Source organism: Cyrtonyx montezumae, unplaced genomic scaffold (assembly GCF_038088225.1).
Source record: "Cyrtonyx montezumae isolate F1298 unplaced genomic scaffold, pur_monq_1.0 scaffold_32, whole genome shotgun sequence".
Classification (NCBI taxonomy): Eukaryota; Metazoa; Chordata; class Aves; order Galliformes; family Odontophoridae; genus Cyrtonyx; species Cyrtonyx montezumae.
Genome location: NW_027072037.1, coordinates 1,370,286 through 1,397,660, shown reverse-complemented (window position 1 = coordinate 1,397,660; position 27,375 = coordinate 1,370,286). Strand labels below are relative to the sequence as shown.

General features: G+C 41.4%; 1 protein-coding gene across 1 annotated transcript in view; it reads right to left on the bottom strand.

Moving 5' to 3' along the window:
* Positions 1-27,375, bottom strand: part of LOC136053955 (vasoactive intestinal polypeptide receptor) — a 102,126-nt gene that overhangs the window by 24,701 nt on the left and 50,050 nt on the right. Inside the window, exons 3-6 of the mRNA XM_065744949.1 lie at positions 23,748-23,855; positions 13,081-13,184; positions 9,369-9,469; positions 7,291-7,423 (exon numbers count right to left, since the gene is read on the bottom strand). Of these exons, the coding sequence (XP_065601021.1) occupies positions 7,291-7,423; positions 9,369-9,469; positions 13,081-13,184; positions 23,748-23,855 (446 nt within the window). The remainder of the gene's footprint in view (positions 1-7,290; positions 7,424-9,368; positions 9,470-13,080; positions 13,185-23,747; positions 23,856-27,375) is intronic.

Genomic DNA, 27,375 nt, shown 5'->3' with positions numbered 1-27,375 from the left:
TGTGGAAAGATGGACACATCAGAAAGATGCCACTTAGTTCACTCTCTTTCCTCTGCTACCATACTCACTTGCACTGAGGCTGGGCCAGTGCTGAACCTGTATGGGGTATCATTTCTCTGGATAGAGTATAATTGGTCTAGCAGTAGCCAAACCAATATGGATCCCAAAGTCCCATGAGGAAGCCTTGGTTTTTGCTTTCACATCTTTAATGCCAGCTGAAAGCCAGCTGAAAACAGCAAGACATTGAAAAGTTTATCTCTGCAAATACAGAATGATACATAATACAAACTCTAATTTCTATGCCTCCAACCTAGCAAAACACAGGAGGGTCAGATCCTCAACTGATAGAAGCCTTGTGGACTTTATTAAAATAAATGGGACCATACCAGTTTACTCTACCATACCATTTACAAAAATGTGGCCAACATGACTGCACTTTATGCCTAGCCCACTTCCCACGCAGGCCTCCCCAAATACAACATGGTTGAAATCTGTAGGAAGCTCTTATGTCTGCTTTAGCTCACGTAAGAAGCAACTTTTAAGCCTCATGACTGTGATCCTCAAGGCTATTTAGGCATTTCTCTTCTGCTGAGTTTAACAGGGGTTATGCAACTGACAGCCTTTGAGGGCCTAGACCTTTCTATTTTGTCTCTTCAAAATATTAGTTTGATTTTTCAGTGGGGGGGATCTTGTGAGTACTTGTAAGTTGGTGATTAGCTCTAGATGGTCTAGCCTCCGCGTCAGATGACTCACAGTTGAGTTTAGATGTAAAAATAGCATTATCTTGGTAAATGGGGTAACTGTCCCTATTTCACGCTCATCAACTTCAGAATGATAACAGCACTTCTGAACACGTCTTCAGTGATAAGGAAAGTCGAGCACGAGTTAGCAGCTAAAGGGAGAAGGTGATCAGAGTTTTAATTATACCCTTATTGGTAATACTGCATTGCTTTAAGGTGACTGGGGCATAGCTGATAAGGTCATTTTTTCCAAGACAGTTTCTGCTTCAGAGCTCTTCTATAATCTAATTTTCTGCCTTCACCTCTGTGTTATTTCCAAGAGAAAAAAGAGAAATCCAAGGGATTAAAAATCCAAGCAAAACCATGTAAAACCATGTCAGAGCTTAGTCTCCGAGGTCTAGGCCCTCTCAAGGGTTGCATGATATCAGCAGTCCAAGGAGCAGAAGGGGCATGATTTGGTGTCTGGTACTTTCAACCTCAGGGAATGGATCTTTGAATCCACAGACCTTTCTCAACTACTTGGCCTGGCAAATCTCCAGTACCACACATCAAGCATCCAGCTTCATTCCTCATGGCCATCCACTGTCTTCCCTTCCCAAAATGATGACGTTTGACCTTCAGTTTCACTGACATTCAAGCTCATGCTCCCTTCTTACACATCCTTTGGCAGAGGGTCAGCAATAAAGGCCGCAAAAGTGGCAGGAACAAACTGCAGTCTCACCAATCCAGAAGGAAGTTACTGTTTGCCAGCAGCTCCTCAGTAATTACCTGTGTGCGTGCCCTTTCCCTCTGGCATGGATTAGATAGCTTATGTCTCTTTCACAACTATCAGTGGTGACCTGTACAGGTACAGACCTCTGTCGTTCTAGAAGAGATGATGAAACTACATTCCTGGATGGGGTGTTTCTGGCTAGCTTTAAAATCCAAACAAGAATGTGATTAAGTCTACGTGGATAGGTAGCCATCTTCCATGCTCACAGCTACTGCTGGCCATGGGCAGTAAGTATCCCAAACTTCTTCATAGTTACTCATTTCATTACAAACTCTCCATTTACTGAATTTGCCAGTAAATCCTCAGATCAACTCTAGCACTGATTTTCTAAAAGCAATCAAAGGCATTGTGTTTTATTTTTAGTTCTACTTACTTTGAGCAACCTGGTCTAGGGGAAGGTGTCCCTGCCTATAGCAGGGGGTTGAAACTAGGTGATCTAGGAGGTGCCTTCCAACCCGAACCATTCTGTGATTCTATGATTCAACTTCTGGCTAACATATTTACTACTAAGTCTTGGCAAATTAGGGAGTGTAGCTTTAACCTCTTTCTCTCTTCTTCTCCCCCAACCTCCTTTCCATTTTCTGGTCCATTCTAGAAGTGCCTCAATAACTTTGGTGAAGTGAACCTTGAAGTGCTGGTTCGAGATCTGAAAGAGAATTGGCAAACACACAATGACCCCATTCCTTCTCTCTGCTTTCTGTTTTTTTTTTGTTGTTGTTGTTTGTTTTTCACTTTTTTGCATTATTTAGAGGAGCATTCTCTAATTATTTTTCTCCCTCTGCCATTTACTTTGCTGTGAAGGTTAGAAAAAACAGTGATCAGCAGAAATGGAGACAGCAGCAGATACAGAGATATCAGATAGTGATAAGGGTAATGCTTCACTACCAGGTAGATGGAAATCTCTTTATCTCACCTAATGGTAAAAATGTAGACCAAGGAAATAGGTTTGTGCTGTGACAGCAACACCAGCAGAAGAATCCAAATGCTGTCAAAAAGCTCAGAAAGAAGAAATGAAGCCATTCTGTTTCTATGCCTGTCCCCTGAAGCCTCTGGGAACAGTCTGCAGAATCTTGATGGCAGGGTAAGGTGGTTCAAGTCAGAATGAGGGGAAGAACATAGAGAGAAACAATCCATCTGAGCAGTGGTTGTTCCTTTGCTCCCTGTGCTGCTCCTTGGGATAAAAAAAACCTGTAACTGCTACCTATTAGGTGGGAAGCAAGAGAATTTCCTTCACCCTAAGCAGATGAGCAAAATCTGGTGGGCTTCAGTTCACATTTGGCCTTAATTGTAAAGCAGGACAGACTTTAAGGCCGTTCCTTATCTCAAGCAGCATCCTAGTGCTTGGCTGGTCTGAGAGCTCAGTAGTTGGTGTACAGTCCTGCAGGAATGGGCTGAGCTTCTGAAACAGTGCCAGTTGATGTTTTCACACATTTTGGGGCCTGACCCAACACTAATTAAAGTCAAGGGGAAAATTCCCATTGTCTACAGGTAGGATTTTGCCAGGCTCTTCATCCAAGCCAGTCAGCCAAAGTTCAGCAAATGCCAGTAAGCAATGCTGGAGAGAGGGAGAAGACATCCTTTTATCAATTTGGCCTGAGGGAGCTCATGTTGAAAAATCAATTTTCCACTCTGAAAGTATAAGACATGTACAAACACTCACTATTGATAAGAGTCCTGCCCTCCTTTGCAAATGGTTTCTCTTTGGATTTGATTGTCTTACTGGCATGCAGAAGGACAAAGAGAATGATCTCTCCCTTGGCCAGATCGTCAGCAAAGGCAAATTTGCAGAGCTCAAGAAAAGTGAGTCTGAATTCAATCTGCAGAACTGGATATTGGTTTATATTAAACTTTTGGCTTCTTTGTCTTTAGCTAGGCTGCAAACATAAGTTTTACAATCCAGTTATTACAATCATGAAACTAAACCATAGCCATAAAAACACAGAAGTCAAAGGAAAAGACAAGCCAAGACAACTCAAGTCAACCCTTCTGCCAGGTTTACTGCTTTGGCTACTGAGCTTCATATGGCATTTTCTAGAGAGAAGATGAAGATGGAAAGTCACAAGGCCTAGAGAAAGCTAATGTGAAAAGCCAGAATTTGTTAGGAGGCCTTTTTAGTTTGTCAGTGAAAAACAGAACACAGAAGAATGCAAGAAAATACAGACTGGAAAGTGATGCAATTTTTCATGCAGTCTGAGTAACCACTGGATGCAGTGAAGCTGCATGAGGTGAGTTTCCCATCGGAAATGATTGACTACTGAGACAGAACGCGTTCTGAAAGGACTGAAACAAACAATTATTGGAGAAGACAGGATGGGTGACATCACAGAATCTCCTAACCTGATCTACATCTGGATGCTTAAAGCCTGTATCCACTAATACACTTGAGCATATGCCTATCTTTAAGAAATTTAAGTCAGCGTGACTTTTCAGTTTCACATAGTCACAGACTTCTAACTCAGGGAGTTGACAGAGAAATTACTGATTGTTGGCTCCTTAGTCAAGTAGCTGTAAATATATGTGTGGCCATGAGATTTCTCTACTGTTTCTACACCTCTAAAATGTTCAGGGTCTGCAGCGGTGTTTTGTTTCCCTCTGGAAAACCCCACAGTGCGTTAAGAAGGCTGTTCTCTAAGGATTGGTCTATGTGCAGCCACATGAGACAAAGGATCCCCTTTGTGCCTAAGGATGAGCCTAATTGATTTGGGCAGCTGGGAAGGAGTGAGGGACATTTGCAAAGCTACTGTTGGTGAGTTTCCTTGTAGTAGCACAAAGGTCTTGGGCTACTCTGCGTAGGTTGTGGGATCAGTCATAGAATCATTAAATCATAGAATCACCAAGGTTGGAAAAGACCTCCAAGATCATCCAGTCCAACCGTCTACTCACCACCAATATTTCCCCACTAAATCATGTCCCTCAGTGCAACATCTAAACATTTCTTGAACATCTCTAGGGACAGTGACTGCACCACCTCTCTGGGCAGCCTGTTCCAGCACCTGACCTCTCTGATGGAGAAGTTTTTCCTAATATCCAAATTGATATCAACTGTAATATAAGCCTGCTACACTTTGTTATGAAACTGAGCTTTGCTTGTTAGCTCAGAGTTCTGAGACAAGGTAGATTTTTCCCCAAGTGTGAAAGACTTTTCTGTCCCAAGGAGTAGATTTATCAAGGTAGAAGAGCCAAGTAATTTAGGGAATTTGCAGTACTACGCACATGAAGGAACAGCATCCAGTGCATGGTGCATGTTGTGATGGCTCAGTGACTGCACCAGCCCCGATTACCTGAAATGGTTACTGCCACATTCTCAGGCTTTGTGGCCTGTAGACAGGGCCAACAAACCTAATTTTTCAGGGCATTCATGTTGTACTCAATGCTAATATTTGTATTTAATGATCTTGAAGGTCTTTTCCAACTCAAATGATGCTATGCAGGTTGCTGAGAAAGTAATACCTCCTATTTATTTCCATGGAAACTACCTGCATGATTCTATGAATCTGTGATTGCATAATCCCAAAGTATTTGACTTTAAAATGCCTCAGAGTTCACATTGTAACTGAAATTTTCCACATTAGATAAAATGAAGTAGAAATGAAATGCTGCCGCACAAAGCCAATGAGGGTTAGGTGTTTTTGTCCATTTTTCCTCAAAGGAACTAAGTGCAGCACTTCTCTAATAAAAGATGGTTATTGCTTTGGTTCTCCCTTCTTCTGAAACAGTATACTGGTGACAGCTTTCAGCAAAATGAACTGCTCATTCAGCTCTCACTTCAGACTGAATGAGCTCAAGGCCAATATCTTGCATTACAGCAGAAACATGAAACCTTCCATAGATCGTTTATCAGATCCTAGGTATACAAACTAGTCAGTACCCATCTCCCCCAAGGCAAAACTTTATCTTGCAAGTTCAAAGCACAAACAACACAATTGTTCACCTAACTCAAGCCAACCTAACACAGAGAAACCCAACTTAAACACAATGGATTCTGTGTCTCCAAGCAAATAAATGCTAGGAGAAGCACTGCAACTGAATTTCGTGTCGGTCTGTTTTCCCTATGACCTAAACGTTGTCCAGAATGTTGGGTCAAGATGTGTACAGATTCTGCACGGGATAAGTTCAACCCTGTGTAGTGGTGACAGATTTGTTCCACATACTTTTGTAGCCCTTCTGGAGTCACAGAATCACAAGGTTGGAAAGGACCTACAAGATCATTTAGTGAGCATTTAGGAGAAACACACAATGCTGGTAGCCATGGTCTGCCTGAAAGCACCCTGTCTTCCAGGAACTGTAGATTCCACAGGGCAACATCCAGTATTTATGCACAGAAGTGTCTCAGCAGATACTTCTCACACCATCTTCTGCAGTCATGCCCGAGTCATGACCCAGTGCAAACTGCTGCAGGGGTGAGAGGTTACATCAAACTCCATGGCTCATTGTGTTCTCGGCTCCTCTGCCAATTAGCGTTGGCAGTTATCTGTGGCAGCCAATTGTTCATCCCAATTTCTGTGTCACTGCAACCATTCACGGGCCTTCACAATAAAGCCTCATTGCTGAAGGATACAGACTCCAGTGAACCACAGAGGGAAAATGAAAAAGGAGGGTGGTATGTGGACACTGCAATGGGAACGTGTCGTGCTGTAGATGAGTCTCAGGGAAATGCTGGAAGTGGGACACGTTTTACATGGACTGGGAGGTGCACAAGCAGAACAGTCATTATGCCAGCAGAGATGGCACCTGGGGTACTGATACAGAGAATTCTGAAGGCAAGGAAGAAACTGGGTGTATACAAGAAAAAAACCCAGCCTTTTCTGTTGCTTTACGATGCAAAGAGATGGAAGTCCAGAAGAGATCCTTCTGGACTGCTGTGCCCAGTTCCCTGCTATCACCAGCAAGTAGAACATCTGTTATTATGAATTTATTACGGAGTATTTTATTAAATTTAATATTTGGATGACTTTTGATCAACTTGGAGGTTGATGACCTTTAAAGATCCCTTCCAACCCCAGTCATTCTATGTTGCTGTGATCACATCTCCTTGTTTAGGAGATTAATTCATGACTAATGTCCTCATGCATCAACAGAGCCTTTAGATAAACAGCTCTACTCCTGCCTTGGTATTAGTGCCAGCTGATTACGATGAGTTTGAAAGCAGGGAAAACATACCAACTTCTTTATTCCTCTCCTTTATCATCCCGATTGGGAAATCTCACTGTTATACAGTTAGCATGGAACAGAAATTCAGATGAAAAACAGACAGTTGTGTCTCTATATAGATTTCCTGCCTAAACTCCTGCAGAGACCTGGTCAGTGCAATCAGAGGAACACAGAGAGCCCTCCAGCTCACAGGCGTAGGCGCCTTCTTCAAAGTGAGGTGGACAGCTCACAGCTCCAGAAAATCTATTAATTAAATCTCAGCTGACTATGATTGCACTTAACGAATGTAGATCGTGTATAGGTACTGCCCTGCAGATATCACAGGGGAGTTATCGGACTCTGGATCTCTTACCATCACTGAGGGGAAAGGCTTTATTAAATCCTTAAGCAGAAAACTGCAAGTCTTCTTTGATTATGATATCCAATAAATTAATTCAAAACTTTGTCATTTATTTCATGCCCTTTAAATTAAACTTCAGCAATCGTGTTTTTGTTTCTCTTCAAGAAAGGAAAAAACAAAGTCTTCCCAAGATAATGTTTCCCATCTATTTGCAAGGCAATATTTGGGGTACTGTTTAAGGAGCACAACAGAACAACATGGAAAATCCAACATACACAGCTACTTACTGAGCTCACAAAGCAATGTTCGGGTTCTCCACTTTCAAATAGGATGACATCTTTTATGAAGACTGCAATGGCTCTCATTATAAAGGACATGAAGAGGTGCATATGAATATAATTTCGAGTACAGTGTAGTTTTCTGTTGGGAAGAGACGAAACAACATTTCTGAATAGCAAGACTTCTCCAAAATGTTATTTATCTATTTACATGTTTCTTCTGCTGAGACGCACGCTTGCAATTAAACATCAGAAACCCTGACTCAGATAACGTTTCGATGTAAATAACAACAAATCCACTTAAGCCCTTTAAAAGCCATAAAAGATGTAATATTCCATATATCTGTGGCAGCACTGCTGCTTTTCCAATTCTCAGAAAAAAGATCAAAACACAGAACAGGTTCATTTTACCCCTTTCCAGTGGAAAAGTGAGCTTTCTGACTCAGTAAAGTGTGTTCACGAGAAAGGTCTGTATTCTACGGAACATCTGTACCATAATAATTCTTCCCAAAGCAAAATGTTTCATTAGGAGGTGAGATAAATTCTCAGCAGCAGCTGTCCAAATTAACTCATACTGCAGGCATTCTGTAACAACTGGGATAATATTTTCACTTAAAAATGACTAGTTATTCATAGAATCATAGAATCACCAAGGTAGGAAAAGACCTACAAGATCTTCCAGTCCAACCATCCACCTATCATCAGTAGTTCCCACTAAACCATGTCCCTCAACACAACATCCAAATGTTCCTTGAACATCACCAGGGTTGGTGACTCTACCACCTCCCTGCAGTACAAGAGCTCCTCTGTCCCTTGCCCACTGATATTTTGAAGACACGCTTCCATCGGAGAGGTCCACTTTTCAAGTGTACTGGGTTCAGTCATCAGAACTGCAACAGATTTCACTCAGCAGAGTGGTGAAATTACCACATCTTAATGAGTCACTGTGCATCAGCAGAGTTTATGCTCCTAATCTCTGACGGCGGCAAGATAACGTGACTGAGCAGAGTGCTCTGTTCTTGTGGGCAAAACCAAGAGAAATTACAGCATTTCTGACAGATGAGGTGTGTGAACCATGGCAGTTTCACCAGCTTGGTTGGCACCTTGTTCTTTGCTGACATTATATAATTAGAATGCAAATGTGATTTACTCTTTGAGGAGTGGAGAGAAGCAGTTATCTCTTGGACCATGGAGGTGAGGCCACCTCGGTATAAATGTGAGTGCTACTTTAGATCATGCACTGTTTCCTCTCCTTCCTTTCTTTGGGGATGATATCTGGCAGGCTGTCACAGATTGGACAAACACAGTTCAGGAGAGCCATCACAGAGAAGAAGAAGGATGTGAAATCCAACCGAGGAGGTTCCGCCACCTCACATTGGTCTGCTTTTTACTGTTTTTGCCATAGATTTAAACAACACTGTAACAGGAGACTGACTCACACGTAGACTTGTTTGATGGAGGGACCCAAATATAGATGTCTGAATCCATGATGAATGACAGGGACCGAGGATGAATTCAGTTGCCAACACTTAGCAGCCCAACACTATTTAAATTGGTGTACTGTATCTGTCAGTCCATTGGGGCCTGGGTCTCCGGAAGGTCCCATATCATGTCTACTCACTTTCTGCACATCTCAGAGGCTCCAGCACATCTAAAATAGTGCTGGGTGGGTGTATTTTGCCCCAGAGATCCATGAGCTATAGCACTGCATCTGTCTCATACATACTTCAGTGGAAACACCTCATTCCATAATGCCCATTGATAGTATTCTGGCCAGCTCTCCGTATCTCAGATACAGAGATCCACCACATAGCAGACTAAATTTAGTCAGATGAGTCCCACTCTAAATAACTGGGCTGGGGTCATAACACTCATACAGATGCCACAAATCACCTTTCCAATAACAGCAATACCAAAAGACGGAGGAATATTCCTCTTCTATTTAACACAGACTTGACAGGTATCTTTTGCATCCATGCTTACCTTTCACGGGCTATAACCAAAACACTTGATTTATTTGGATTGAAACAGCCACCATTACCTTTGAGTCATCTCCATACCTCTCCCGTTTTTGCTCATGCTCTTACCTGAAGAGACATAAAATGATCATAGCAGCTGTGAGAGCAATGAGTGATAAAGTATGTCCAATGGTGTAGCCAGTCTTGACTGTGCCATAGAACGCCGTTTGCTAAGGTGAAGGAAAGAAATAAAAACAGACTATCAAAGAGCTGCCAAGATCCACCTAAATACACCTTTGCTTAGCTTGTTCTGACCTCCTTGTTGAAGTGAGGAAACCATCCCACTCCATTCTCTTAAAAAACACTCTTTAAAATCGTATCCAGTAGAAAACATGATTCAAATACTGCTGCCATGAATAAGAAGAAGGTGCCTGGTTGCCTTAGAGCTTAGATCACACTAAAACCAGTTAACAGCTATACAAGGGAAATTCACAGAGGATAGAGTCTGAATTTGACACTTGCAGAGACAGATACATGGTTATAACCTTGTGGAACATGAACAACTAATGTTCACTTAACAGTGCACTGACATGTCAGCTCTGAGTACAACGAGCTTCATTATATTTACGGGAATTTTAAGGACACAGCAAGTCTGGAAATTGGTTTTGCTTTTGTGGAAGCAAAATGTGTTTTAGTAAGAAAAAAAACCAAACCAACTTAAGATGTTGTCATTGAATGCACAGATATGTTCGTTCAGAAACATATTTTAATTTGCAAATTAGTCCATAGTTATCTCTTTGACTGCATGCGAAGGGAGTCTCTGAGCATGGAGCACCATGGGATTTAACTCCAACAGGGATTCCAGGTCTAAATAAAATGGGGAAATAAGGTAGCAAGACTCCAGCTCTCCTAAAGCTCTCCAGCAACACTCTAAATGAGTATATTTTGATTTTCAGCTTAAAAAGTTTGTTCTCAAACATCTGTTTTATCAACAATCGTTTTTTATTAATGTGTTTTTTTTTAACAAGGATCTAACTCAGTAAAGAATGTTTTCCAAAGCAAGATCTTATTTTTCTAGCCCTTGATCAACCCTTCTCTACCTTCCTTGCCACCACTTTCTGTAAAATAAAACAAATAAAAACAATTTTAATTGAAAATCTAAGCTCAACCTTATTTGGGAAAATACTCTTTACTAACAGTAAGGGCTGACATTTCTATAGGTTATTTTCATAGGTCTTGACAAGCACTAGGTGCTTTTCAGGACCAAGGAAGCTGAGATGCAAGGTAATCCTCTAGCATTTACACAAGCCAGCTTGGAGAAGTGTTAACACAGCAGTTTCAGAGTGCAGGGGTTAGACTGATCATGTCTACATTGCTTCTTTGACCACAGATCTCAGAGATGGATAAAAGCACAGTGTATTTATAGCCCTATTAAGTGAATCTACATCACTAAGAAATTAGGGTCATAATTCATGATTAGGGTCATAATTCATGGTAAGGGCTTTAGGTCAGTGGATCTACCCGATACCGTGATGGAGTCTATCATATTTACCCATGCCTCACTCACCCACAGAGCATAGAGGGACATTAAGGAACAAAGTTTCCACTCTGCTGTACTTGCAAAGGGCAACCAACTCCTCTTTTACAGAAATCAAACTAGAGACTTTTACCTAAGATCATAAATAGAATCAGAATTTCACTGCTGCTTCTCCATTTATTAAATACCAGAATAAACAAAGGGATTTAGAGAAGTGAAGGAAATGAAATGCATGCCAGGATGTCTATGCTCTGGCTCAGCCTAAAGTGACTTACTGAATAAAATCAGACGATTTTATCACTCTCCCACTGACTTCAAAAAGCCTGTCCTTAATTTCACAGGAATGGGTTAAGAACAATTAGTTAACACTGATGCTAAACGAAGCTTAAATAAGAATTAGCTCCCTTCACTTATGGCCAGTAGCCTCTAGGTTTGACTCTTGGTAAACGGAATTAGGAGGTGAAATATTCACCTTTGTAAGCAAAACAACAGAAACACTGATAGTAAGTCTCCCAGCAGCCCTGCACCCGGACTTGATTTGGGTTAACATCACACATGCTGAAGTCATCTGAGTTTTTCCCAGTAAATCCAGATTCTCTCTCACTGGAGAGCAATTTGGGGTTAGTATATATATTTTTATTGCCTTCCCATAGAGCCTACAGGGACTTTTGGGTGACTCCCTTTCTGACCAGACAATGGGGAAGCTGTGTATCACATCTGATAATGGGACAGGAAAGCAATCCCCATTTCCTAATATATGGTTTTCCAGAGTCAGTCTGGAGAAGGAATCATTACCACTGCAGAGATGATAAACACACTACTTTGGTGCCCGTGTCTGCTTCCTAAGGACTGCCAGAATTCACAGATACAATTTTTACACACAGTCCTTATGTGTTTCTCTTACTTCCCTGCAGTTTCTGATACAAGCAGTATAATTGTGAAGTTCATGAAGCATTTTAGGCGTGGATGATTATCAGTCTGTTCTGCACCTCATGTGCCATACAGCCCACTGTTCTCTGTTTTGTTTTGTTTTTTTCTATTCCTTTTACTTTTTCCTCCCTAAACTGACAGCCAATTCAACAACAACAATCCATTCTTCTTCACAGACTTGTACTGCGTGTTCACCCCCCTCTGCCACCTTTCACACAAATTAGTCTTAAACAGCATGACAAAACCGTGGAAATCTAGAGAAAATAATTAAGAAAGAATTAGAAGAACACAATATATGTTCTCTTGGTAACGCAGCATTTTGGCAGTGCTGCAATCTGTTGGATCACCAAACCACATCCCAGGAATTCCCAAATCCCTTTGCAGATGGAAAATAAACTAGAGCTCTTGCAGGAGGGCCTTTCCAAGCAGACCTGTAACGATGGCTCTTACAATGTGCAACCAGTGTCACTCAGCTCAGTGTTAGGAACAGGACACTTGAGGATGTGAAGTGGTGGCTGACCTTGAAGGCTCTCTCTTCGGTATATCTCTCTTTTTTATTGTGTGTGTAACCTTTCCTTTGGTACTTTTTGTATCCCATTACTAATAAGGCTGGTTAGGTTCAGCTCGGATTTTCTGTTATCTCTTTGAGTGCCTTGGTAATGGCTGATCCTACACAAAGACCTTCCATCATAGACATTTGCTCATTACAATGCAGCACTCACAAGGCTGATTTCTGCCACACAGTAGAAAACAAAAAATAAAAACAGAAAAACAAGCAAACGAAAAAGCCCCATCATGGGCATAGGTTTAACATCAACATATGGTTGCAGTAAAAAGAGCATGAGTTTTTGTTGTTTTTTTTCTAGCATGAGCTTTTTCCTGTTAAATGTGGGAAAGCTGTCACAGAATCATAGAATCCTTTCACTTGGAAGGCACTTTTCAAGACTGTCTGGTCCTACTCCCTGCAATGAACAGGGACACCTACAGCTCCACCAGGTGCTCAGAGCTCCATCCTCTGACCTGCAGTGTCTCCAAGGATGGGGCACCACCACCTCTTTGGGCAACCTGTGCCACTGCCTCACCACCCTCTTGCAAACGTTCTCCTTCTATCCAGTGGAAATCTCCTCTCTTTTAGTTTGAAACCATTTCTCCTTAAGAGAGACACTGGTCTGATCTTCTGAGGTGCTGAGTTCCTGCCACCACGCAGGAATTCAAAGGGAAGATTGGCTCTTTGGTGAGGCACTCTCCAAGAAGATCCCTTTTTTTTTTTTGAAGAATTAAAGTGGGAATGAAAAACTGGAGGATCAGAATATCATGTGAGTCTGCTGTCTGTCCCAGGTAAGTCATCATGTCTACCCATCTGGGTTTACAGACCTCTTCCCCCGGTGTGCTGTTGGAATCATATCCACAAGCAACAGTATATGGTGCAGGGTACACATCTGTCCAGCCCTGACTTGTGCAATTCCTGGTCACATTCCCTGCAAGAAAGAGAAATGAAAGATTAAAACAAGACACACTGGGCACACTTATAAAAAAAAGTCTGCCTTTTATTAATTCAAATACTAGAACACATTTCCTGTAACACTTGCAGTAAGTCTCATAATTTCTCTCTGTTAAACAGTACTCATCTTATACAAAGCAAACAAGAAGGAGCAACTGGGTCATAAATTCAGCCTTCAGAAAATAGGCAGATTTTAAACCGAGATGCCCACAAAACACTCTTATAATTGTAACGTAATTCGGCTTGGACGTGGCTCCTGAGTTGTGGGCAATGCATGGATACTGTTTGAGAACAATACTGACTCCATTCCTGGATTTTTTTTTCACCTATCCAGAGCATCAAAGTGTTTACATCTTTCACTTTGCCTGTGGGAAGCCAAGTGTTCACTTCATCGTTGTGCAACTGAAGTGGGAGGGCTGGGAACTGAACGCACTTCTCAAAGCCCAGACCTTGCCCACAAAACAGGTCCTGAACTTTCAAATGTGATTCCCAGGAAATCTACTGTGCTCTTGTTTGAGAATGAAACCCTTCAAAATTTGGCTAAGAGGAGCAGACAGAGATGAAGTGTGTTGCCTGTTTTAACACGTACACAAAGGCAGATGTCCATCAGGCAGTCACAACAAAGAAGCGATCCACCAAAAAGTAAACTGCACATTTTCCCAGCACTTTTCTGACCACCAAACCCTACTTAGTCCATCACATGTGACTCACACCACTGTGTTGTCAACTTCCCAAACTGTACTCGTTGGCTGGTTGGCATTCCTTGAGTGCCCTTTGTCACATAAAACTGCCTGCCATCCCTGACTGGAAAGCTGGTACAATAAACCAGAAGAAGCAAATGGTAAACAGTCAAAACTTGCTTATGAAGAATTACATCAGTGCAGCTCAAGAGCTTTGCAGACATTTCCAGAAATGGGGATCTTTGCACACAGGAATGCTAAAACTACTGCAAACAGGAGAAAATCAATTCTGCCGCTATGAGTCATGAAAATACCCAAGCATCACCTCCAGGAATTTCTGCCTATTGAATCATGTGAACATCTCCTAACTGTGTATCTGTCTCACAGTGACACCAGCAGCAGTCTATCCCCTGACTTATTCAATTCTTGAATCCTTCATAGGTAGGTTTTGACCCTAAAATCCCCCCCTATAATTTCACCTTACGATGGGCCTGAACACCATGAAGGCTCTGGTGCCTTGGTTTCTTTCAAAAGGAGAAAGTTGTTAAACACTGCTCCAGAAGCAGTTACCTACAGCACAGCTTGGAGAGCTGTTGCTCCCCAGGCATTTATGCACGGTCACTGTTGGCATTCACTTTTTATTTACCTGGGTTCATATGAAGATCATGAGAGATCATGTGCAAACAAACCAAGGACATGACTGTTCAGTTTTTGTTGTTTATTTTCTAAGGTGTTATGTAGTTTCCATTATTTTTTCTTCTTTATAATACATCTCATTGATTTTTTTTTTGCTTCTTATTTCCTGCTCATGACCCCTCCCTTCTGTTTGGAGATGCCTTTAGCTTTCATGGTGGTTTTTATTTGCTTCTCATTGTCAGCGAGCTAAGAGGGGCCAGTTTCAGCTTCATTCATTTCCTCATATTTCTTGCATTTCTATTTATAAAGCTTACTTCCCCTCAACTGCTTGATTCTTTTGTAGTTCTCACTGCTCACAACAGCTTTCAAAGTTGTCTTAATGCTTCAACTGATGTTAGTGGGAAACAAAATGGTATATCAAGGCAACTAAAAACCAACCAACCAACCAATCAACCAACCAACCAACCAATAACTCCCTGACTTTAGGGAACTTCACTGATAAGTCTTCTACCACTCTTCACTGCTCAGGTCACTATTTAATGCAAGATTTGAACACAACAAATCTGATTAAACACATCTTCACAGTTCTTACGTTCTGTGCTAGATGTCTGGAAAGTGCAAAAATGCAAGGTTAGATGATACAGATTGTACCACACTGAAATCTTGGCTCAAATGATGAAGCAAACAACATTTCTAATCACTATGTGACATGAGGTTGAATACCTCCTATACTGAAGAAAGAGTGGTCAGGCACTGGAATGGCTGCCCAGGGAGTGGTGCGGTCACCATCCCTGGAGGTGCTCAAGAAATGTGGAGATGTTAACACTGAGGGATATGGTTTAGTGGGGAAATACAATCTACATGAGCTTGGAGGTCCTTTCCAACCTTGGTGATTCTATGATTCTATGATAAAACCAGTCCAACCTCCCACCCACCACATTTTCTACTAAACCATGTCCCTCAGTACAACATCTAAATGTTTCTTGAACATCTCCAGGGATGGTGACTTCCTGACTACAGACTGCATTTCCTGCATGCAGTATTCTGTCCCTCTGGCAGCACGTCTTCTATAGGATGGGACTTTGCCATCTGGCCTAGGAGCTGCTCCTGATTTAAGCAATTGCTTCCTTTGAGTTCACACATCTTCCATACTACTCTTCATCTTTTCATTGAGTCTACAAATAACAAGGAATTGACATTACTGGCACTGATCTGGAAACAAGAAGGACATCTTTTTGTCTTTTCCTCCCACTTCTTTTTCCCCAGTTTGGGTGGAGAGCTGTTGAAGCTCCCTACAAAGCAGGGGAGAGGGTTAAGCAGCTAAGTAACTATGTATTTGCATCCTATAGATCCTGGTAATGAGGAAAACACCTCAGATCCCTCCAACACTGTGTGCATTCCAGAAACCCGACCACTGAAAAAGGGCCTATAAAAGGGGCCTATAAGCCCTACCATTTATTTACAAGTTGTGTGACAACACATCTCCCTTTCCTTATTCTAGATGTGATGGCAGACAGTTTCATTTTGTACCTCTTCTCCTGAAATGATGGTTCCCCTCCTACTTTCTCCACAACGTCCCGACCTACACCTTTTGAGCCCATATTTTTCTAGTCTGAAGTGCTTAAATCCAGCTAGTTTTCACCCACACCTTCCAACAACAGAATTCTCCTTCAGATCTGAATCTGCCCAGTATCACCTGATGGACCTGCTCAGCTTCACCTTCCATGAAGTCTTTTGGCCTTGCTGTTACTTCCTCTGATACCCACAAAAGCAGAACAGGGGGACAACTGCAAGGCCTCCTCCTGCCTCCAGGATCCTCAAAGCCTTGTACAAGGTGTCTAACTCAAGATCTGCAGTGAATATTCCCCTTCACTGCTATTCCTCAGGAAAAACAGAGATGACCTTCCACAGCAAAACACTGAAAACAATTCATTAATTGGGACAGATTTTCTTGGGCAAGAACACAGGCAAGTAAAACTTTAATTCAATTTCCTGATGTATAAATTTATTTGGGAGTGACATGAAGAGACGTGAATTTAAACAACAACTCAGATTGAATGATACTCACTAGCAAAGGCCCAGCAGAGGAACTATATGATTTATTTGTGGCATAGCAAAGGAGGAAACAGCGAAATTGAGATGGAAACACTCTTCTTTAAAAAGGAAAGCTGTTTGATCTGTGTAGGAGTTACGTACTGAACAGATGAACCAAATAAATGCAAAGAGAACTGTATTCCAAGCAATCTGTTTTGCATGTCCAACTCGCTTAAGGTCTTCTCATTATTTTCATCTCCTACGTTCTTCAAGTACACTCTTGAATCTGAGAAATACATCTGAAAGTTTGTAGCAGAGGTGAGACTTTAGCTCTTTGGTCTTAGCAGCAGAGAACATCTTATTGGCTTTAAATGGAAGCCCAAATCCATACAAAGAGATCTGAGGCCAGTCATTGCTAAGGGATGCTCTCCAGTCTCTCTCTTGTTTCTCTTGCCCTCGCCTGTAATAGCTTCTAAAAGTGAGGGGAAGGTCTGTTCCATGTACCAATCTGTCCTATTTCTCTGCCATTGTATTCCATGGTCAGAAATTGATTTTTTCAAGCAGGAGCTATTAAAGCAATAGCAGATCTTATCATTTACTATTCTTGAGATGCTGCTGACCTCCCCTGAATAGTTCCATTTTTATTATTGATCTGTCCTACCATCACTGGGAAACACCTGAGTCTTCCAGACAGAAATTGTTCTTAATTGGATACAGAGGTAGCTGCATTTGGGAACAATTCAGGTGGTCCAAACTTGTTTTATCTGCCCCCGTCCTGACCCTGTAAGAACATCCTTTCAGTATGATTTCTGCCAACACAATATAAAAACAAACCGTGGCACGGTATCAACACATCATATGACAGTTGCTGCCTTCAGTTTTCTTCTCTTTCTCTTTTTTTTTTTTTGCTCTTATTCACATTGCTTGGCCTGTGGTTCTTACTTCCACACTGCTGTGTCCTAATGCTTACTGCATCCTTGATTTTGGGAGATCTCCCGTTTTCCTTTCTCTTCCTTTCCCTTTCCCACATGTTACATTTCTCACTGCAAAGATCCTGATCCTTAATAAATACAGGTAGTCCCTCCCTTCTTAATGCCACGTATTCCCCTTAATTAAGCAGCTTTTGCAAACTCTATTTTCTCACAATAAAAGCAGAACTGTCGATCTCTAGGACAAATTTCCTATTAGATCTTTAGACATCTCAATCATTACTATACCAGGAAATATTTACAAGAAAAAAATGCACAGTTCTGTGTAAGTGGAGGTATTAACCCCACGAGGCATTGGCTGACAGCAGGCTTTCAATGTGAGGATCTCACAACTCAACAGCATGCTCTGGTAGCACTGGGCGGACACGACCTTCTCAGTGCCAGACCTTCAGAGGATCAGTGCAAATGTGTCATGACACCCCAGCTGCCAACAAATCTCAAAGGTCTGGAGCAAGACTAAGCCATAAATAAGCCGTACATCCAGATAGCCACCTGTTTCTTCAGTCAGTTACACCAGTGCGTATTGCTGGAGCTTGCTAATGTGAAGGGTGCAGTCTTTGACACAGAGAAAAAGATCACCACTGATCGACAAAAACTGAGCACTCCAGCAACAATTTCTGAGGTGGGACTTCTGTTTTTCTGACAAATGAACTAAATGGATGTTAAAGAGTGCTTGGAGGCTGCCCTAACCAGTACAAGGAGCAAGAGCATTGGCTGTCCTCACCCCTGTCCTGTGACTTCCAGGGTGGACTATGCAAATACCTGGCCCAGTCCCATGACAATTAGAAGATTTCCTGCCATTTTTTAGTTTGTGATGGGAAGATGGGCTGAAACAGGCTGCCCAGGGGGGTAGTGGAGTCACTGTCCCTGGAGGTGGTCAAGAAACATGGAGATGGGGCACCGTGGGACATAGTTTAGTGGTCTGGTGGTGATGGGTTGATGGTTGGACTAGATGATGCCAACAATCTTTCCAGTCTTAATGATTCTAAGACACATTTGGACAGAGGATGCTAGGAGGACCTGAGAAGGCTGAGGGCTCTCAGTGAACAAACCTGCATAACAGATATGCTCAACAGCTCATTTCCCTGTGAATCAACACTGTAGTTAGTAAACAGTGGTTCAGGTTCTCTTTTAGGTTCTCAAAAGCAGTGGTAATGTCTTCCAGTCATCTACCATCTCCTCATCTCTCTCTATATTTTGTCTTTTTTCAAAAGCAAGATTGAGAAAACGAGAAAAGAAACTGAGGAAAAGAATTCAAGAAAGGGAAATCAAAATGCTTTTCAAGTAAATGAAAATCATTTTTAGAGGCTGGGGAAATGAACATGATTCTATAGTTTCATTCATTTTCGCCTACTCATTACAGAGCTACTTTGCATGAGCATTAGATTGAGGTTCATCTCACTTAGTTTTTGCCATGGAAATGTAGGGACCCTATAGCAGACACTCAGGCTCCCCACAGAGGCCATACCACACCTCCAAAGGTTATCTCATCCCTTACTAATGCATGTTACAGGATAACCCACGCCCTGCAAGTACCTCTCTTTCTCATTGGCTTGAGCTACCTGCAGTAGTGTGTTTGACTGCTTGCTTCAATACCTGCAGGTGGCTCATTCTCAAGTTATTTCACGGGGGAGCTATTCTCTTTGCTGTGTGCAGTTGTGTAGTATTGTGTGAGTCCCAGAACCGTCCTCTGATAGTTGGATACTGCAGCATTAAGACCTGCATCTTGACAGTAAATGAAAGATGTCCAATGGATTTGATTTGATCGCCTCTGCCCTAATGAAATGAAACAATGCTACAAGAGGTCTGTCAATGTCTTTCAGAGCAGAGAGATGGAGAAGGGGTGTTGCTTCCAAAGCTCTCTGTAAGTGAACTGAGAAAACAAATGAGATGACAGAGTTAAATTTCTGCTGCCCATCATACTAAATTTGTTAATGGGCCATCGGTCAGTGGCCAGGAATGATATGAACCATGTCTTGTTAAACACACGCAAGGGGTACCTGAGGTCAAACAGTAGTTAAAATAACTTTGGGCACAATATCAAAAAAAGAAAAAAAAAGAATGACAAAAGATTACACGAAAGCTCTCGACTGATATTTGCTGAATTAAAATATGCCACAGAGTGAAAGATGTCTTTTCAATTCAAAAGAAAAAGCGATCTGACAGAAGATTATGAATGTGTAAATTTAAAATGATAGAGGACATGCAAAAATCTAAAATGAAGACTTAATCTTCATGATGGATGTTACAATCACTGTAACATAATAAGATCCATAATTATTCAGCTAAGTCTTGGGGCTTTACTCATGCAGGAAAGGGCTTTTGGGTCAGATTCTGAATTATAATGTTATTATGAACTTGAGTTATTCCAAGATTAAAAGGTTGTAAACCTGGAGAGAACTATTGTTCTATAGAACAATAGAACTATAGAATCATGTTGGAAAAGACCTCTACGATCACCTAGTCCAACTGTCCACCCATCACCAATGATGCACACTGAACTATGTTTCTTAGTAGCATTCCTTGCTCTCCTTGCACTCCTCCAGTGATGGTGACTCCACCACCTCTCTGGGCAGCCCATTCCAGCACCTGATCACTCTTGTCGTGAAGAATTTTTTCCTACTATCCAACTTGAACCTTTTCTGGTGCAACTTTAGGCCATTCCTTCTCATCCTATAGCTGTTAAGCGGGAGAAGGAGCTGACCCTACCTTTCCACAACCTCCTTTCAGGCAGTTGCAGAGAGCCATAAGGTCTCCCCTGAGCCTCTTCTTCTCCTGACTAAACAATCCGAGTCATACCATTCTTTACATATAAGTCAGTATGGGTATAAATATTGCAATGATATTAAACACACGAATTATTTAGATAAATCTTAAAACTTTACCTAATGTCTGTGGATGGGCAGATTTGGCCCATCTATAGCTGACATCCTAAGCACCAATTCTCAATTACGCCATAGGGCACTGGTAAAATTAAAGGCGTATTCAAACCACTGAGGATTACCTCTGGGATAGATAGGATGTGTCTCTCTGTTGACTTCAGAAGAAAATTCACACACTAGGGATGATTAAATGATTAAATATTGACCTTTCATATAGCTGACACATGGTGAGATGATACTGCCTCTGATTACCTGTTCCATATAGACAGAAAGGAGCAAGACTGAATCAGCAGAAAACCTGTCTCTAATACATGCTCTTGCTTAAATTCAGGGCAACTTCTGGTGGCCCCACGTGCTACCCACCCACAGGCCTGTTCTAGATGGTTTGAAAATACAAGAACATACTAGAATTAATGGTGAACTGCCATCCTTGCAGTATGCAAGCTTATTCAGAATGATGATGGGAAGTGGAGCAGGGAACAGAAGTGAAATGTATTTTATGAGGGAGAGGAAAGGAGAGCAGAAGGAAATTCAGAGCACCGGAGGAGAAGAGGTTCTCACCTTCACTGAGTGGGATTTGAGTGCAGCAATCTTGGTTATCCCCACAGCATCTCATGGCTGAAGCTTAAAAAAACACCAGTGCTGGTTTTTACTGCTAACGGCAGCATGGACAATTTGCTTTCGCAGGGCACGAATCCCTTTTACAAATGTCACTTTCTACGTATTGAAAAGCTAGAACATGCTGGTAAAGTGACAGCAAGCAGCGTGCTTTAATAACGAAAGGTGCCAAAAATATTTCCATCCATCTCCCTCACGTGGCACTGATGAATGTCATAAAATAATGAAAATCTTCCGGATTTGTGAGTAGCATAAAAATTTAATGTCAAATGACATCAGAACTATGATAGGCATTTTAAGGCTTCTAAATGCCTTAAGATATTTTATCCTTTATTTACCATGGGATATATTAGTCATTTGAAGAGCATATTTTCCACTAAGCAGGAAAATCACTTTAACTCTTTCTTTCCTGAACTCTCTCTCTTTTCTTGCTCTAAATTTAGAGATCTGTAACGGACCATAACTTTGGTCTAAGCTTTCCTATTACTGCAAAGGAATCAAAGAGTAAGACATAAACATTTACTAGGTGATTGATTTCCTTGAAAGTTATTCAATGATACTCATGAGTACAAAGGAAGAATAGCCTTGCTAACTTTAATAGCATTATTTTGCAAGCAATCCTGCAAAACAAGAAGCAATCTCACCCTTGCTTTACCCATGGCATATGATTGTACCAAGTGCATAGCTCAGAGAGAACTAAAGCTACTCACCTACTCCTCACCACTGTACAATACCCTCAGAGACAGGCTGTCGTATGGAAGACCCTAAAATTGGTATGAATGCTATTCCATGTTAGAAATGAGTTTCTTAAATATCTTAGTGTCAGTTGAAGCAACCTCATGGATTTCTTGGATCCACTAAGAGTAACTCAAATGGCACTGGATGCTTATATTTAGGAAACTGAATGGCTCTCTCAGCATCTACAAAGTAGGTGCCTGTTTGTGAGCATAGTGCCTGTGCTTTTACAGCACCCAAAAAAAACAATTGATCAGTGCTAAAAATGATGTCCAAAGATGATCCTTATGGGTCCCTTCCAACTTGGGATATTCTGAGATTCTATGGTATTAACAGAATCCTATCCCATATAGAAACACCTAGATTAGTAACAGCAGAAATATAAAATGCTGAATCACCTTACAAAACGAGGAGAAACAAGACTTTTCATGGTACTGCTCATCTGATCTCTTTAAGTAGCTGATTTATGATGAGTTTAATCATGCCTTAGTCATCACAGACTAAACCAGTTAACTCTCCAGTGACTGGAAGACTTGGATGACATACACTTATGTATCTATATACATATGGATGTATATGTGCATCATGTTTTCCTCATTGATCTGCTCTGGTGGAATGAAGGATGAGAAAAACTTCTCACAGAGATATTTTCTTCCCGTTAAATAACTGCTGACTTTCTAAAGCCCAGCGAGTGCATATTGTGCTCAGAAGAGAAGGGCACAAAGGATTTTGTCTGGCAAACTGGTTTTGGAGCTGCTGCTGTCTGCTTCCTCTGGGCACTGGTGCAACAGTGATGAAGTACCAGGCAGTGCTGGAGCAATGAGGTCACAGCACTAGGATGGGAATCCAGGACTTCTGGTTTCCCCCTCTGGTTCTGACCAGGATTTTGGTGTGGCCTTAGGCAAGTCACATAATCAGTGCGTGATGGTTAATCAGCATCATGTCCTGCTCTGTTAAACAGCAACAATCCTTACTCCTGTTCATAGCCCATCATGTGTGCTTGCACTGTAAGCCTGTGGAAGTGGAGGCTTACTAGCTCAGTGCATAATATCCAGTGCAGATGAGCTTCCTTCTCTGTGGAGGACTGCAGAGCTACTATAATAAAAACAGTAAATAATGACTATAAGCTAGAAGAGACAAAGAGTCCTGTTGCTGCATTGCCCCTGAGATCTGAGTTTTAAATTAAAGCATCCCAGAATATGCTAACCTGTTGTGTGCTAAGCTGCATTCTCCATTAACCTCTCCCACCCGCTATTTGTCAGGTTAATTTCTTGGCTATTGGTCAAATTAGTCATTTCAGTGGAAAAATACTTTAATACATACAGTTTCAGCTTGTATATTATATCTCAGAGACTTAATAAATTACAGTGCTAAGCTGTCCATTTTGAATAACGTAACTATTACAGAGGTGGATTCATTTTTTGCTGCATAATCTCTCAATTAACAGATTTCACAGGAGCTTCTTTTGTACCTTATGACACAGAGTAGTGCATTGTTCTAGAAGAAGATGGGGATGATGATCTAATGGTTTGGGCATCCATATATGGCTTGGAAACCTTATTTACCTCATGTAAATCCTTAGCCCTGCTGAATCTGTTCTTCCCAAGAAGTTGCCTCTTCTCCCAGGTAGCTAGTGATAGGTTGAGAGGGAATGGCCTTAAGTTGCACCAGGGGAAGTTCAAGTTGTATATAAGGAAGAATTTATTCTCTGAAAGAGTGGTAATGTGTTGGCACAGGCTGTCCAAGGAAGTGTCCACTGTCCCTGGAGGTATTACAGAATCATGGAGATGTGGCACTGAGTGATGTGGGCACAGAGGGGGTGGGTTGGGGTTGGACATGGTGACCTCAGCAGTCCTTTCCGAGCAAAACAGTCTACGATTCTAAGTGGTACAATGTGATTACATCCTATGATACAATGTGAAATCCTAGAGGCAGCAAAGCATTTCAGCAAGATAAGGTGTCTTACCGAGGTAAGTAGTGAGGAACCTGAAGTACTTTGGGCATGGCTTCACCACAACCGCTCCCACCTGAGCTTCAGGCCAGCACGTGATGTTGTCCCATTGCCTTCTGCAACCTGGGGAAAAGATAGAAGTTGGTGGTAGAACAAGCATATCTGCTGTATGAATCATAGGAGAGCAGCTACGCTGGGGTGCACTGAGTTTTGGTGGAAGCATCTTTTGGTAGGGAAAGCAAGATGGCATGAAGCCCAATCCAATCTAGGAATGTAGGTGTAGCAAACAGAGCTAACTTTAGGGAAGAACCTTATAATTGTATTAAAATTCAACATTTTTCACGATTTTTTGAATAGCACAAATATTTTTTGGATGTAAGGATTTTTTGAGCCAGGCATGCTCTTTCTGCACAGCTGTAATGCATTGTTCTGATTCAGTCCTTTAATTTCTGCTTTCTCAAAATACATTAATGATATCACACATGTACCATAGGATTGAGTAATTCAATATTAGTACTGAAGACGATGGGAATTTGCAGATAGGAATCGACAATTTCAGATGAGATTTTGCCTCAATATGTTACATTATTTTAAAGTTCATACAGAATCTTGAAAACCTTATTTTTTTTTCCTTTAACTTTCCCACAGACACTTTGATTGCTGCCAGGGTTAGATAGATGGGCTGTCAACAGACCTCCCTAAAAGTCACTTCTTTATAGCACCTCTACGGTTATTTGTCACATCCCATTGCATTGCAATGCTTCCCTGAATGTGACTAAAGTGTTGCTGTCAAGGTCAACAGCCTAACAAGAGAAACTGGAATATGAAGAAGGTCTTGAAAAAGTATTTTCTACATGCAAGTAAAGGGAACTATGAAAACCACTGCCAAGCTACACTTCTTGGTAATTATAGCCTGATCTGCAATTCCTCCTTTAAGTCATCTTTTAGCCCTTCTGCTAAGAAAAAGGCTGGTGTCATCATCAGCCTGCTCAGAGCGAGGCAGCTTGCTGTCTCAGATCAATAAAGGAGCAAGAAAAAATGCTTTGAAGCTGAAAAAGAACTCTCAGCTCTCTTTCATAGTTATTTTACAAGCTTTTCCTTTGTTTTTTTTTTCATAAGCAAACCAAACTTTTCAAACAAAGTCCTAGGGTGAGTTTATCAAGAGCCTAAAATATGGAATAACCGATGGTATCTTCTACATGCACGCCCCTCTGAAGCATTCATTAAAATTCAATTTTCTGATTTCTAGTATCAGTTGCAAAGCTCAGTTTTCCCAGCATCATGTTTATCTGGTACCAAACAGCCAGCAGCTCCAAGCATTAAGATATTAGGTATTCTGCCCTTGGAAAATAAATGATTTCTTGACAGGACCTTTCATGTTCTACAATTTTCGTCTCCATCACCATCAATAAATTAGCATGCACCCATTACTCCAGGACAGGTTATAATGCAAAATAATAATGAAATACAAGGTGTTAGTATCAGATGGCTTTCTAAATGTTCTAATTATGCACTTTGAGAATTCTTCTGACCCTTGTCTTTTTCTGTGATAGCATTCATCACCGCCACTGGTAATGCTTGAAGAAATCTCACAGGTGTTCATGTAACAGCTTCTCTCTTTGATTAAATAAAGGTGAAAACACATAAAACTTGTCTTGCAAGACACACAGAGTGGACCTTTAATAATTATTACCTCTGAAAAGATTTATCTGCTTATTAGCTTTCCTAGCATCATGCCTCATATTGCCTGATGCTATTAGTGTGGCTGCCTGGAAAGGTCTAGGTTTTAAAGGTAGGGTTCATATCCCTACTTTTATGCATGTAGTAGTTACATGTGCAAAGATGTCACCATAAGATCGTTATCTGAAGAGCCAACAAATTATTCTTTGGAAGCGACTTTCTCTCTCCAATGACTAGAAGAGGGCTTGAATGGCTAACTGGAGTTTAAGTAACTCATTTTGAAACATCTAAAGATCAGTGAGATAGAATTCACATATCAAAGGACTAAGGCAGAAAAAAACCTAAATGATTTGAATGACTTTTAATGATTTTATTTGAAATGTGCTCCAGAAAGAATAGACGTTCACCTTTTAAATGAATTGGAACAATTTAAAGATCTGAGTAACTAAGTACTCAGCTTAGCACTGAGTAACACAAGCACTTAACTGCTTGCTCTGCAGTCAGCCTATTACAACACATCAGGCAAAAGTTTGTGCCTGTCCACGACACAAAAGTCTTAATGAAATAGCATTAGAGAAAATTGACTTATTTCTCTAAAACTTATAGACCATACCCTGGCAAACTATTGAGGTCAGGGAGGCAAGTAAGATTCAGTATATATATGGGGGCTGTAAAAAAGAAGGGGACACTCTTAAGCATGATCTGTTGTGGTAGGTCAAGGGAAAACAGTTTCAAAGTAAAACAGGGGAGATTAAGACTGGATATAAGGAATAAGTTTTTTACAGTAAGGGTAAGCACTGGCACAGGTTGCCCATAGAGGTGGAGGATGCTTGTCCCTGGAGACATTCAAGATTAGGGGACGGGGCTCTGAGCACCTAATGGAGCTGTGGGTATTCCTGTTCACTGCAGGGAAGTTGGGCTCAAAGGCCTTTAAGGGTCCCTTCCAGCTCAGACTCTGATTCTATGATTCAGTCATGTCACTGTGATCTGAGAAAACTACTTCTGGGTAGAAACAGCTGTAGTGGGACTTGAAGAATGGAAATCTCTGTCTTCTCTGCGACATCACTTGGCTTTAATAGATAGAAGGAAGATGACAATTTGTTTGGCAGGATCAAATCACGTTTGGTGATTGTTAAGTGTTTCTCCAATTAATTGATTATAAATGTTATTCTCTCAGTTGCACCGGATATCTACAGGAAGGATGAAAACTTATTTATCAGTCCTCTTCCATGGTAGCAATGACCCATGGATGCACCCTGTGCATGGCACCCATCCTTGTGAGGAGCTACAGGGCCACGAGGAGCTGTAGGGCCATGAGGCCTCCCCTTGGCCTTCTCTGCTCTGCACCCAGCAAACCCAAGGCTCTCAGCTGCTTCATACTATTTTGAGTACTATCCTATCACTCAGGACAGAGATTCTGTTACAATTCATCAATAAAGAAGAAGCTAGTCTGGTTAATATCTACATGGGAGACCTTTGCAGAAGCCTTTACATCAGCAGGAAAAGCAGGATAGATTTGTGCCTTAGCACGTACTGCTGTTTTTGGCAAATATCACACTTCTCCTGAGCTATGGTTGAGTTCAAATTGGAAGTCTTTGAATAACTTATTTTTTTTTAATAGAAAGAAAAAAAGCCCTGGGATCAGCCCAGATACTTCAAAATTGTACTCCAGCTTGAATACAAGATGGCACTCGTCTTCTGAGGTCTCAGTCAACGGTGTCTATGGGAGAGAAGAGGCATCAAATGCTTTACAAACTTGTGAAGTGCTCTCTGGAGCCAAAGATCTTTTTCTGGAGTGCTCCTTCACAGCCCTAATGAAGCTGCCTTTTAAGCCTCCTCCAGATAAGCAGGTCTAACTACTCATCCTCTCCCTATAAGCCATACAATTAGCAAAATTACTAGCAACCAACTCTCTCCATCTTGAAGCAGGCTCCTGAAGCACTGCTCAAGGAGCGCAGTCAAG